We start from the raw sequence: 14681 nt of genomic DNA, 5'->3' as shown, positions 1-14681 counted from the left end.
AGATTGGGTGCAGTGCACTGGAATGTCAGAGAACTGCCTGGAGAGTGGAACAGCATGGAGCCTGTCAATGGCACAGATGGAATGAATAAATAATTTATGTGCCAGTAACAGTGAAATGGAATCAGGAACACTTGCTGTGTCTATTTTTCTCTGTTTTATTAACAAAGTGAGTATACGAGATTTGTCTGTGCCTAACATCCTTGCTGTCTCAGCACTCTTAATAATTCTGCAGAATTTTCATCTACATAAAGCACTTGAACAAACATCAGCGCAGAATTAGAATTAATGCAATCAATTAACTCCAGCTCCGATGGGATGTCACACCCCGGTTACTGCACTTTCCATATAGCAGCTAATTTAAGGTTTCCGGTGAAGTTTAATGGTGACCCAATCAATCTGCCATAAGCACCTCAGGCCCCACTGTGCCAAGTATTGGGAAATTGTTGAAAAGGAACTAATTGGACCTCAACCTTGTTAAAAGAATCTTGTGGCCATTTTGATTATGATTTATTCTCCCTTCTCAGAAAAAAGTGTTATGAATTGTGAAATTTTATAGCATTTGGTTTTAATTCCACCGTAAACAAATTTAAAGGGGCAGGCATCTCCTGTGCAGCCATGATAGGTTGAAGCAACTCTAAAGAGGCCAGTGCTGCTGGATGGACCCAACTGGTTAGGGTGTGTCCCAATAGAGTGGGAATAAACTGATCTTCGGCATCAAAGGCCATCACAACCAGAGTGTAATCCAACAGAATATGGACCAGTGGGTTAGCATATGGGAACAGAGGAACAGTAGTGGGCTATTCAAACCCCAAGCCCTCCTCTGCCCTTCAACTAGATCATGGCTGCCCTGTTCCTCAACTCTATTTACCCTCCTTATTTCCGCATCACTTGACATCTTTCAAGGAAAATCCATCAATTTTGACCTCAAAAGCCCCATTTGATCCAGCATCCATATCCTTTTTTGGGGAGAATTCCAAATTTAAACCACCTGTTGTGTGAAAATGTGCTCCCTAATTTATCTTCTAAATGGCCTCACATTAAACTAAAGATTTAAATTCTTGATTCTTCCAACAGCGAAAATGGTTTCTCTTTACCTATTCCTTGATGCATATTAGTCACATTGACGACCTCAACCAGATCATCCCTCAATCTTTTGGTTTCAAGGAAATATAAACCAGGTTTATGCAACTTACACTCAATAATTTAACCCGAGAAGTCTGATATCACTTTGAGTGTCAAAGTATTCCACCAAACATGGTGGTCAACTGTTGCGGTTGGGGGGATGGGAGAATGCTGCCTGTGGAAAGCAGCAGGCCAGAACTGAAAAGGGGTGATGGAATTCATAAAGCATTGCTCACTTATCATCAGGGATTGCGGGAGTATAAATTTAGTAATTTCCCTCATGGAAACGGAATGAATTGTCCATGAAGGGTTAGATGCATCGTGCTTGGAGAAAGAAGGGGCTTGTTACCTATTTACACATTTAACTATCCACAACACCCAATCCTGAAGTGGTCTGTTTCAGCAGATCACCAAAGAATATTAATCAAAAGGAAAGACAAGCGACCATATAACCTGCATCTCAAAGCAGTTTACTGCCAATGAGGTGAAAGCCAGTTTGGTAATGTAGGGAACAATTTTTAAAATTTGTTCATGGGATGTGGACCTCGCTGGCTGGGGCAGCATTTATTGCCCATCCCCGAGGGCATTTAAGATTCAACCACATTGCCGTGGATCTGGAGTCACAAGTAGACCGCATCAGGTAAGGACAACAGATTTCCTTCCCTAAGGAACATTAGTGAACCAGATGGGTTTTCATGACAATGGTTTCATGGTCAGCTTTAGACTTTTAATTCCAGATTTTTTAATTGAATTCAAATTTCAGCATCTGCCATTGCGGGATTCGAACCCCGGTCCCCAGAGCATGACTCTGGGTTGCTAGATTACTAGTCCAGCGACAATAACGCTAAGCCACTGCCTGCCCCTGTCCCACAAACAGCAATCAGATAATGATCAGATTTGTTTTTGTTGGTATGATTGAAGAATGCGTTTCGGCCAAGATACTCGGAAAAAAGGGCTGTTATTTGGAAGAGTGCCATTGGTGTTTTTGCGGAGGACAGATGGGTCCTCAGTTTAAAGTCCCATTTGAAAGCCGGCACTTCCAACAGTGCAGCACCTCCTCAATAGATTTTATGCTCAAGTCTCTGGAGTGGGACGTGAACTCACAACCCTCAGACCCAGATGTGCGAGAATTACGCACAAGCTACAGCTGACACCCAATAACGCAATGAGTGACTAGCCACCTCAGGCCTCAGACAATGTCACTGTAGTACAACAACTACCAGGCCCTTCTGTAGACATGGCCACTCACATGTCAGACAGCACCAAAAGTATTTCTACAATCAACAACGATCATATTAAAAAGAAAACCAGTGTTTTGTTGTTCTAGTTACAAAAAGCTTTCTAGTTTCGGAATGGAAAATGGCTCTCAACAGTGGCAGAGACATATTGCCCTGATGTGCATGCACACTGTTGAATAAAGGAACAAACACTTTTGTCCACCCAGTGTGCTCCTGGAGCTGCTGATTGCTGGGGTACTAGCCACCCTCAGGCGTCTAATCCAAGTGGCTGTTCTTTAAGTCAGTTTCAGCAGGCTACATGGCTGGATAGTGAGATACGGTGTCACCTTTGAGCTTGGTCCCTATCCTCACTAGATGTCCAGGGAGGTGCTCTTTCTAAGCTCTCCCAGTGATTCTTGTTAGGTAAGGGAATCAAAGGTTATCAAGGGGTAGATGGGAATGTGGAACTAGATACACAAACAGATCAGCCATGATCTTATTGAATGGCGGGGCAGGTTCGAGGGGCTGAATGGCCCACTCCAGCTCTTAGTTTGTATGTTGTCATTGATAAGCAAGGGGGGCGCTGGCGTGTGGATGAATATTTCCCTCCTTAGGCCAGACGTGCTGAGGCCAGTTTGAGCATCTGATGTGGACTCAACGCAGGACATTGATCAAACCTGCCTTTCCAGGAAACATCTTTATGACCTGAGCTATAGGGGCACTGTTTAAATGAAATGAAAAACAGAGCCAATTTAGATTAAACGGATAATAGCTGGTGAGAAATCCCTCATGTCCCGAAGATGGATTGGCATCACAGGGATATGGGTTTCTCAAGGAACAAGACTATTTAACAGCCACCATCCAAACTGTGCCTTAAGCAGAGAATTGGTTTTGTTTCCGATTGGGATGGAGGTAACAGCACACAAAGACAGGCACCAATTAAAGTAAGTCATTGTCATTGAGGTCTCCTGGACTAGGTTCAATCATCTAGGGAGGCTGGAGATGAATTTTCTGGATTTTCTTCACCCCAATTGTCCTTGGGTTTTTGACTGGGGTTTGGGCCTCTCCCAAGAGACTACATGAGATTCAAAGGGTTAAGAGAAGCACCATACTATATGGGACAAGCTAGTTGGACCATTTGTACTCTTCCCGTCTGATTTTTGAAGGAAAGCAAGCTTAATTTCTGGAGATCCTGACTGAATTGGAATAACTACAGGTCAGAATTCAGCCCTGTTATTTGTACAGTCAAATTGACCTCCTGCACGACCCTAAGTGTTTATTCCTCTCACCAGTTTTGTGTCGTGATGAAGCTGCTCTGTTGTGAGAATGTGCACTCTCTGTTCGCTGATCGGCTGACTGCCTCCTTTCTATGGACGAAGGACTGCCGTCATGGTCCAGCGAGGTCAGGCTGCTCTCCAATCCAGTGGGCTGTAGGTAAGGTGTCTCCACAACTCCATCAGCTGGGGGAGGTTCGGGTGGTGGTGGAAGGTCTGTCCAAGGCAGAGATAGAGTGAGTCAAAAAAGCTGGCTAAGTCAGCATCCTTACAGCACCCGTGGGCTAGAGAGAGAGCTGAAAAATCAGGTAGGATTTGTGATTCCGAACCAGTGACCCTTGTCGGTGGGCGTGCATGTGTCAACACTGTTGTATATTGCAGTAAGACTAACACATGTTCAGCTACAGGCAGCCATGATCGAACTAACTTCATTTCCACTTCCCCAACAGAGAGGGCAATATAGTAAAATGCTAAATATAATAATGTCTACACTCCCTCCCCACTTAAAAAAACGTATACCGTAAAATGTAACGTATCACATGTGCATGAGTTCCAAGAATCCAATATGACTAACCCAACGTCAACAATACCTGAAAATGCACCAGATTGGGTTGCATATTTGTTTTTACGATAATCTCAACCAAAACATTTATAACTGATATTGCCAGAGTAATTAACAAGTAAAATAATGGGCTGGACTCTCCGCCGGTGGGATACTCCGTTTTGCCGGCAGCCGTGGGAGGGAGGGTTTCCCAATGGCGTGGGGCTGCCCCACAATGAGAAATCCCATTGACCAGCCAGCGTGCTGAAACAGAAATGTGGCACGGCGGGGTGGAGAAACCAGCCCTATGTTTTTCTTTAACACTAATATGCGTTCAGCAAAAATATCATCATTTGGCAAGAAGTAATGAAAAGAACAATTTTCTTCCTTTCCACATACTTCCCATTAACCTATCTGCCTTCTTTCTCTTTCTGGAAGAGGAAACATGAAGTTAAACGTGTTACCACCAGCAGCGAGGAGGGGTTAAGGTGGAATTTATCTCCACAGATGGTTGCTGGAACATGAAATTCTTGACCACAATTACTTGATGCTAAGACCATTTTTCATAGAATTTACAGTGCAGAAGGAGGCCATTTGGCCCATCGAGTCTGCACCAGCTCTTCGAAAGAGCCCCCTACCCAAGGTCAACACCTCCACCCTATCCCCACAACCCAGCAACCCCACCCAACACTAAGGGCAATTTTGGACACTAAGGGCAATTTATCATGGCCAATCCACCTAACCTGCACATCTTAGGACTGTGGGAGGAAACCGGAGCACCCGGAGGAAACCCACGCACACACGGGGAGGATGTGCAGACTCCGCACAGACAGAAACCCAAGCCGGAATCGAACCTGGGACCCTGGAGCTGTGAAGCAATTGTGCTATCCACAATGCTACTGTGCTGCCCACTTCATCTTGTAAGGAAAACTTCAATAAATATTTAACGCAGAGCATGGCAGAAATGATTTGCCAGATAACAGGATTAGACTTTCTGAGCAAACAAATGGTACTGACATGATGGACCAAATGGCATATTTTTGTTCTAGAAACGTCAAGTGAGAAATGAAGCACAGACACTGTATTTAATAAAGGAAGAAAGAAAATTGGGGAGGGGTGACACAGTAAAATTTATTAGTAAATGAATAAGCACACATTTTGATTACATTGGTCATTAGAAAACACCAGACTGCAATTAAATGCTGTCCAAGTAGATGAACATCTCTTTAATCAAGCTGCTATTGCAGATTACTCATCCTTTTTGTGAGAAGAAAAAAAAATATTAACCTAAAACTGCAGATTAAATCTATACACAATGGTTCTGATCTGGGCCAACAATTCAACCATTTCTGTCTGGAGATTGCCTTCTTCTTCCATTAGCTTGATTCTGTTCTCTCAATATCTCTGACTCCACTTAATGGTGGGACTGTGGCATTGATTTGTCCTATTCAAACACTTTTTTCTACTAGTATGTAAGAGTGGTAAACTTTCAGTTTCTTTTTGATTTGCACTTAGGGGGAAGAATTTGGACTTCCGGAGGTTTTTCATGCTCTCCCTTTGTCAGATTTCCTCTTTCAAGCAAATGATTATCATGACACTGACAAAGTCCCTCACAGATCTTCACTAGATATGTGAATGCACCTAGTCTCTTTTCAAGAGAGCTGCTTTAGCACAGTGGGCTAAATAGCTGGTTAGCAGAACAATGCCAGCAGCATGGGTTTAATTCCCATACCAGCCTCCCAGAACAGGCGCCGGAATGTGGCGACTAGGGGCTTTTCACAGTAACTTCATTGAAGCCTGCTCGTGACAATAAGCTATAATTATAGCTTAACTCCAATCACATACTTTTTATCACCTCAATGGTTTTTCACCATGAGCTTCTGACCAGGACAGAACTTACTAAGTTCCATATCTCGTGTACCATGATTCATCTTCACTTTATCTTGCTTTCCTCTTATGTTGCTACTGATTGCAGGCTGAAACAAGCAAAACCTTCCCTCAGGAGCATGTTTAAGGACTAACTCACAAGGTGAGCAAATGTGTCAAAGAGAAACATGGAAATTACTGCCTAGCTATGATCACATACTAAATTTTTCACGATCTGTACGTTTCTTTCTGCAGCACCATGCAATATTAGAGCATGTTTGAGTCCATCTTAGATATATTTCAAACTCTTCTGATGTAAACTGTGGACCAATTATCTAACAGCAATACCTCAGGCAACCCATAAATTGAAAGCCAACTTCTCGAAATCTGAATAGTTTTGGCACTTGTGATACTCAACATTTATCCACTTGCAAAACAAGGTAAGCTTTCCTTTCCACTTCAAATAAATTGATATGTACGCGTTCCCATGGTTTTCCTATTGGGGCATTTCTTACCATGGAATGAAATGAACTTTGATTGGGTCCTTTCTCATTCACACTTCCCCAGCTCTTCAATATCTCTATCCAAATTTAGATACCAAAAAGATAGCTTCTTGCTATCACTTTCATACAGATTATCCCTGTGTGCACTTGATGAAGCCCTCTAACAATCTTTAACCATTGGTGGAATGATGACTCTTAACCCGCATGGAAGACAGCCTTGATCCATACTGAGTTTATTTTGACAAATCAAATACACCTGCAATTTCTCATTGTCACGCACTATTGGCTAGCCATTCATTCCATAACTGAGCACTTTACTGAGCATCACATCCTTGTGTGTTTCCGCATTAATTTATCTGGCAGACACTGTCATTTGTGTATGTAAAGTAATTCACTGGTAACACTGTTATGTTTATGGGGAATATTAATGGGGAATCTTGAAACAACATCTATATTTACATGATCTGCTGAGTTGCAATATTTAATATCATAATGATGGCTAATTTTATCTTTTGGTCCTCCTTGCTTAAAGGCCATTTTGTGTTCTCTTAGCACTATCTCAATATCAGACAATTGTAACTAACTCTGCCCACTCAGTTTAAATGTATTATCTTAATCCAATTCTGCTCCATCGAGGAGACCTAGTTCCCTCCTACTACTACCATTGGCAATTAATAAGATCCTCATCCCCCTTCTGGTACCATGCCCTATGAGGGCATTGATACAATGGATTAGCCCATGATTATACTTGGCGAAGTACCACAGTGTTTACCTTTGCCTTCTGCAGTATAGCTGGCCAGGAAACTCTCCTACTCTTACTGCCTGCCATTAGGCATATTGGAAGGATTTTCAGGCTGATAACCAACCTATTTGGCCATATCATGGACTCACCATCTGTGGCCATGAAGTGGGTCTTGAGCCTGGGGCTTCTGACACCAAGGTAGGGATGTTACCACTGCACCACAAGATCTCCAGTGATAGGACAAATCATCATATTCCAATCGAACATTAATGTTATCTCATCCTGCTATTGGAGTAATTGGTCAGTTTCACACCAGTTTTGTATAAGGGAAAGTGACTTAGAGCTTTCAGATACTCTCCTTTCTAGATAACAGACATTGCTGCAGTTGTGTCAACGGTGAATGTAAGCTGTGAATCTCCGACTTTCATGTTTATTGTGGGTGCTGGACTAATGTATTCAGCCTCATTACTCTCACCTTCTGCGTGCAGTATTTCTTGCTCTCCAACTGATTCCAACTCTTATTCTTTCTGCTCGATAGCATCAACTTTTGTTTCCATAGCTATCATTTGCGCACTCAAAGATTTTCAGATTGCTGAATGAGCTTTAGATCCACCATGACCTCAACCTGGTGCATGGCTGCGAACTGGAGCATTAGTTTCCTCCACTACTGCATACGATTTGGATACGATCGACTCTTCCACTTTGACTGGAAATGGGGACTTGTAAATGGCTGATTGTAAATCAGTAGATCAAGGTGATAGCATATATTGCTTGACAAAATCGATATATTATAACTTCTTATGTGACCCATAGAGTTCCCCAAATTCTAATACTTTGATGCTTCTGTCATTTGGATATGTTTAAGGAATTGGAGCCTATGCCTCCTCGGTAAGTTAAATGAAATTACATGTTCTGATTTAATTAATATGATTGACTGGAAATGGGGCTTTTAAGTGGCCTTATCACAGGCATCCTTCCACGACAGCTTACTGCCTTTGTTAAAAAGCTTGGCCTGTATTTTGTTATTCTTTATGCCCCCTACAAATGGGGCAGAAAGTGCAATTTCTATGTTTGCGTCATGCCCACAGTAATGAGAGAGAGTTTCTTTAGTTCGAGAATGTAAACTGCAACAGTCTCACTAGGCAACAGTTTTCTTTCATAGAATGCAACTCTCAGTGTAATCACATTCTTAGTTGTACCAGAATGTTATTAGTTTCTGCATATTCCATTGAATTAAGGTCTTGCGGTCAACGTTGGATAAAAGCAACATTGAAAGCATTTGGCTCCATCTTGGTGAGCAAAAACATTTGCTTTACCCTCATCTCCTCTTTCAGCCAAAAGCGTAACCTTTGTCCGCAATGATACCAGTTCTTTTATTAGGCTGAATTCCCTCACTGACCAAAATATACTTCTGTGTCATTTTTGTTTCAATTATGTAACATTCTGACTCACTGTGTACCTTAATGTGATGTGCACATGGAGCAACCCGTCAATTTGTTCAAACTTCTCAAGGTGAACTCTACAAGTTTCAAACATTTGACACAATATTCTTTGGTCCTTAATTTCTCAAATCAAATATGAAAGAAATACCCATCCCATCCTTGTCACTGTATTTCTGTTGTGTATTGCACTGAGTGAGACTAGTTCATGCCCAATGATGCGACCATCAATTCACTCAAGGACTCGTGTCGGAGTAAAACAGTGGTTTTAATTAACTATCAACTTTGCCTGCCTGCGACTGGTACATACTGAGGACAGTCCCACAGGCCAGCCACTCTTATACTCCTTCAAAGGGGTGGAGCCATGGGCTGAGCCCGTACATGCTCCAACATCCTCCAACATCTCCCCCTGTGGGTGAAGCCATACAATGGCCCACAGATAAAACCCACAGGGTTAATAACATAGAACATAACTGGTGCATTAACTGTATTTACATTCACCACACCCAACTGTAGGTAGATATTACTGAAATAACTTTATTTACACCTACTGTAACACCTTCTTGTTTTTTAAAAATAAGTTTAGAGTACCCAATTTTTTTTCCCCAATTAAGGGGCAATTAAGCGTGGCCAATCCACTTACAGTGCATATCTTTGGGTTGTGAGGGTGAGACCCACGCAGACACGGGGAGAATGTGCAAACTGCACACGGACAGTGACCCGGGACTAGGATCAAACACGGGTTCTGGGCGCCGTGAGGCGGAAGTGCTTTCCAGGGTAGTGCGTGTGTGTATGTGTTTGTGTGTGTGGTGTCAGTCTGTCTGTCTGTCTGTCTCTGTCTGTCTCTCTCTCTCTCATACAGACAAACCATGACAGGCTGAAAACAGAGAAAGGCAACATCTGTTTTCCTTTCACCCATCATTTTCACCCCTTTCCTTCCCTCTGTGTTTGTCTGTCTTGCATGTGTGTGTATAGAGGGTGGGGGCTAGGAATTATATTATAGTTAATCAGTTGTATTTGCTGCATATTTCATTATAGTTCTTGTTATAAATAAATAGTAATCGTAAATTACAAACCTGGTTACTGTAATTATTGGGCAGCCAAGGGTGAAAAGCTTTTGGTATTTTTCTAAGAATTGTTGGTTAATTCACTTGTGTTGTGACTCCGGGTCAAGTGGGACTTGAATGGGCCGCGCACTAGCCCAGGGTGTCATAACACCTACCCAATAGAGGTGGCAGCAAAGATGGCAATGACCATCTCCATCAAGAGAGAATTGAACCATCACGCCTGCCATTCAATGGCATTATTGTTGTGTTATGATAAGCTGCTACTTGATGTAGGCTTTGCTGAAGGATGCTCCAGACTCTGAGATAAGTTCAACGTATTTACTGAGCGATTAACAATGCTCCTAAATGAGTTCGACACTCTGCTAATCTGACTCTAGTAACTCAGTCTACTCTGCTAACTATACAAGCTTGCTCTAGACCACGTGCTAGGGTGTGATGTTGCTGTTAATCAACCCTATCTTGCTCTCTAGGTTTCTGCTGGTGGAAGAGGCAGAGCCTGTGTGCCTTGTCCTTTTTATAGTAGTTGTGTAGTGCCCCCTTGTGGTAATGCCACCTCTGGGTGCCCTGATTACCCCTTGATTGTGTCCTGTTCTGATGACCCATTGGTTGCGTGTCTGCATATCATGACATCTCCCCCCCTTTTTTTATATATACATGTGTATGTGCCTGTCTAACGTGGCAATGGGAGCTACGGCTGGCAGTGTTAAAAATGACTGGTATATACAGTGGACAGAAAAACAGTTCAAAAAAACCAACAACTATTCATAAGTCCAGTCTCTGGGGTTTCCGTCTGATCCTCGATGACCACCGGAGAGGTGGCGTAGGGGATGCCGGTGTCTTGATAGGTGTGTGGGAGGCATGACTGGTGGACTCGTGGTTTGTGGTGTCTGAAGGTGGCACTGCAACAGATGGAAGTGGTGGGGGAATTGGTTGTGGGCGTATGATTTTCCGCAGTGCCCTTCGATTTCTATGAACAATGGTGCCGTCAGACATTTTTGGCACATAGGATCTGGGCGCGGCCTGCCGAATGATGACAGCCGGGGCAGACCACCCACTATCAGGTGGCTTGATCCTGACTGGGGATAGCAAGTCCAGATCAGTGGCATGTGCGTCATATTTCTGTTTCTGACTTGCACAGCTGTTGCATCTTTAGTAGTACCGGTAGGTGATCTGGGTTGGGCAGGTGTAGGGCTGGAAGTGTTGTTCGCAGGTCCCTGTTCATCAGCAGTTGAGCTGGTGACTTGCCAGTTGATAAGGGAGTCGCCCGGTACGCTAGTAGTGCAAGGTGTATGTCGGAGGCGGGGTCCGAAGCCTTGTGGATGAGTTGCTTGATGATGTGCACCTCCTTTTCGACTTTGCCGTTGGACTGCGGGTAGTGCGGACTGGTGGCGACGTGTCTGAAGTTGTAGCTCTCAGCAAACGTGGACCATTCTCGACTGTGGAAACACGGGCCATTGTCACTCATGATTGTATTCGAGATGCCATGCCGCGAGAATGTCTCTTTGCACGCTTTGATGGCGGTCCTTGAGGTGAGGTCGGACAGCATCAGCACCTCAGGATAGTTCGAAAAGTAACCAATGAGTAGGATGTAGTCGCGACCAGTCGTGTGGAATAGGTCAATGCTGACATTGGACCACGGAGAGGTTTCCAGGTCCTGTTGTTGGAGCGTCTCCTTGCTCTGTGCTGGTTGGAACCTCTGACAGGTTTCGTAGTCCAGGACCATGTCCTTGATGTCCTGGTTGATGCCGGGCCAGTAGACGGCTTGTCGGGCCCTGCGTCTGCACTTTGCTAAGCCCAGGTGTCCCTCGTGAATCTGCCACAGCACCATGCTCTGGAGATGCAGAGGGATCACTATTCTGTCCATCTTCAGCAGGATGCCGTCGATCAGCGTTAGGTCGTCCTTGACGTTGTAGAATTGAGGGCATTGCCCTTGCAGCCACCCATTGTTGAGGTTGTGGATGACTCGTTGCAACAGGGGGTCTTTGGCCGCCTCTTCTCGGATGAGAACGAGCTTTTCGTCTGTTGCAGGGAGGATGCTTGCGCACATTTGCACCTGCGATTCAATATGCTGGGTGATCTCCAGTGGCTCACTCGGTGAAGTGACGGAGCGGGACAATGCATCGGCAATGATGAGCTCCTTGCCAGGCATGTACACCAGATTGAAATTGTACCTCCGGAGTTTGAGCAGAATCCTCTGCAATCGGGGCGTCATGTCGTTCAGGTCCTTTTGGATGATGTGGACCAGAGATCGGTGATCCGTCTCAACGGTAAATGTCGGCAGGCCGTAGACGTAGTCATGGAATTTGAGGATGCCGGTGAGAAGACTGAAACATAGAACATAGAACATAGAGTGCAGAAGGAGGCCATTCGGCCCATCGAGTCTGCACCGACCCACTTAAGCCCTCACTTCCACCCCATCCCCGTAACCCACGAAACACTCCTTTTCAATCTGCGCATACCTGGTCTCAGTCAGTGTCATTGCCCTTGACCCGTATGCTACTGGGACCCATGATGATGTGTCTTTTTTTTGTAGCAGCACCTCCCCAATGCTATCCTGACTCGCATCGGTCGATATCTTAGTTTCCGGGTCTGGGTCAAAGAATGCAAGGACGGGTGCAGTGGTGAGCTTGGCCTTCAGCTCCAACCACTCTGTCTAGTGTTCCATCTTCCACTCGAAGGCGGTTGATCACTTGATCAGTTTTCTGAGGGCCGTTGTGTGTGTGGCCAAATTCGGGATGAATTTGCCTTGGAAGCTGACCACTCCAAGGAAGCGCAGTACTGTTTTCTTGTCCTCGGGGACTTTCATTGCCTCGACAGCTTTTATTTTGTTCATGTCCGGGCGTACACCGTGTTTTGATACCTGATCACCCAGGAACTTCAGCGTGGATGTCCCAAAACAGCACTTGGCTTTGATTAGATTGAGGCCATGGTCATGTATGCATCGGAATACCTTCTTTAGTTGCGACACATGTCCCTCCAGAGTTGAAGACCAGATTATGATATTGTCAACGTAGACACAAACCCCTTCTATTCCTTCCATCATCTGTTCCATGATGCGATGGAATATCTCTGATGCCGAGATGATGCCAAATGGCATTCGGTTGTAGCAGAATCTGCCAAAAGGCGTGTTGAAGGTGCAGAGCCTTCTGCTGGATTCTTCAAGTTGAATTTGCCAAAATCCTTGGGATGCGTCCAGTTTTGTGAAGAAGCGCGCGTGTGCCATCTCGCTCGTGATTTCTTCCCTTTTTGGGATTGTGTAATGTTCCCGCATAATGTTTTTGTTTAGATCCTTGGGGTTGATGCAGATGCCCCAGAAGGCTTTTTTACGCACACCATCGAGCTGACCCAGTCGGTTGGTTCAGTGACCTTAGAGATGATGCCTTTCTTTTGTAGGCTTGTGAGCTCTGCTTTCAGTCGCTCCCTCAGTGGAGCAGGGACTCTTTGTGGTGCGTGGACCACTGGGTTGGTGTCAGGCCGTAGTAGAATCTTGTACTCGTACGGAAGTGTGCCCATCCCGCTGAAGACATCTGGGTACTGGGTCAGGATGTCGTTGATGCTGGCCTGAAGATCCGGAAGAGACGGCGTCATGGTGTAGACCCTTTGGATGATGTTCAGTTGCTTGCAGGCGTGCGCACCTAGCAGGGACGCCCTGGTTGGTTGAACAATCTTGAAGTGTAGGCTTGTCTCCATGTGTTGGTTGGACACTGTCAGATGGCAGGACCCCAGTGCCTTAATTGTGTTGCCAATGTAGTCCTGGAGTTTGCAGGCAGCTAGAAGGATTTTGGGAGCCTTCTTGATTCTGGTGAAGTCCAACTGCGAGATCAGGTTGGCGGAGGCACCTGTGTCCAGTTTGAACTGGATGGGGCAGTGGTTGACATCCATCACTGCGTTCCATTCGTCCTTAGAATCCACGGCAAGGATTGAGCGGACTTGCGCTGTGCCCGGAGTATTCGCACTTTGTGATGATGCCTACCCGGTATGTGTTGTCCAGGTAGTCATCGTCTGGATCTGGAGCACTACCTTGATCAGAGTCATGCTTTCGGTGTTGAACACTTCTGATGCGATCCTGTCTGAATTGTGGTCGCTGACTCTTGACTTGTGGTGCAGATCTGCACAAGGTTGCATAGTGGTTAAGTTCTCCACAGTGTAAACAACGTTTGCCTCTTGCAGGGCATTTTTTTCTAAAGTGGGCGGTGCCACAGTTTGCACACGTCATGAAGTCGGCGTCATGATGCTCAGTGCGTCGTTGCGCATGCGCAGTGCGGTTCTCAGCCGCTTCGTATCCCGGTCGTATTGCGCATGCGCAGGACTCCGGGAGGAACGCGCAAAATGGCTGCCGTTGGAGATGTGGAGGCACTGCATCCGGGAGATGGCCTGAACACTCTCCACCTCGTGGGAGGCTTGTTTTTCTCTCTCAGCAATTTTGTATTGTGAGTAGCGATTTTTTGAATGCTCATTCACAGTGCACGTTTCAATAGCACAAAAGAGGTTGAATGTCTTGTCAAGAGGAAAAAAGAAGAGTATGTAAGGATGAGAAAACAAGGTTCAGTAGGGTCGCTTGAGGGTTACAAGGTGGCAAGGAATGAGCTGAAAAAAGGGCTTAGGAGAGCGAGGAGGGGGCATGAGAGGTCCTTGGCAGGTCGGATCAAGGACAACCCCAAGGCTTTTTACTCTTATGTGAGAAATAAAAGAATGTCAAGGGTGAGGGTAGGGCCGGTCAAGAACAGTAGTGGGAACTTGTGCAAGGAGTCAGAAGAAATAGGAGAGGCGTTGAATGAATACTTTTCTTCAGTGTTCATAAAGGAGAGGGGCCATGTTTTTGAGGCTGAGAGTGTGATTCAGGCGGCTAGGCTGGAAGAAGTAGATGTTCTGAGGAAGGATGTATTAGCAATTTTGAAAAACCTGAGGGT

The 14681-nt window shown here is 45.0% G+C and overlaps 1 protein-coding gene across 4 annotated transcripts in view; it reads right to left on the bottom strand.

The window, feature by feature from the left end:
• Positions 1 to 14681, bottom strand: part of robo3 (roundabout, axon guidance receptor, homolog 3 (Drosophila)) — a 709023-nt gene that overhangs the window by 30716 nt on the left and 663626 nt on the right. For 3 of the 4 annotated variants that reach the window (XM_072486718.1, XM_072486719.1, XM_072486720.1), the window contains exon 26: positions 3629 to 3829. The exons of the other annotated variant lie outside the window; for it this stretch is intronic. In XM_072486718.1, coding sequence (XP_072342819.1) covers positions 3629 to 3829 — 201 coding nt within the window. The remainder of the gene's footprint in view (positions 1 to 3628; positions 3830 to 14681) is intronic. 4 annotated transcript variants of the gene reach the window in all.

The sequence above is a fragment of the Scyliorhinus torazame genome, chromosome 21, assembly GCF_047496885.1.
Source record: "Scyliorhinus torazame isolate Kashiwa2021f chromosome 21, sScyTor2.1, whole genome shotgun sequence".
Lineage (NCBI taxonomy): Eukaryota > Metazoa > Chordata > Chondrichthyes > Carcharhiniformes > Scyliorhinidae > Scyliorhinus > Scyliorhinus torazame.
The sequence above is the reverse complement of the archived record's forward strand: the minus strand, read 5'-3'. Positions and strand labels throughout refer to the sequence as shown.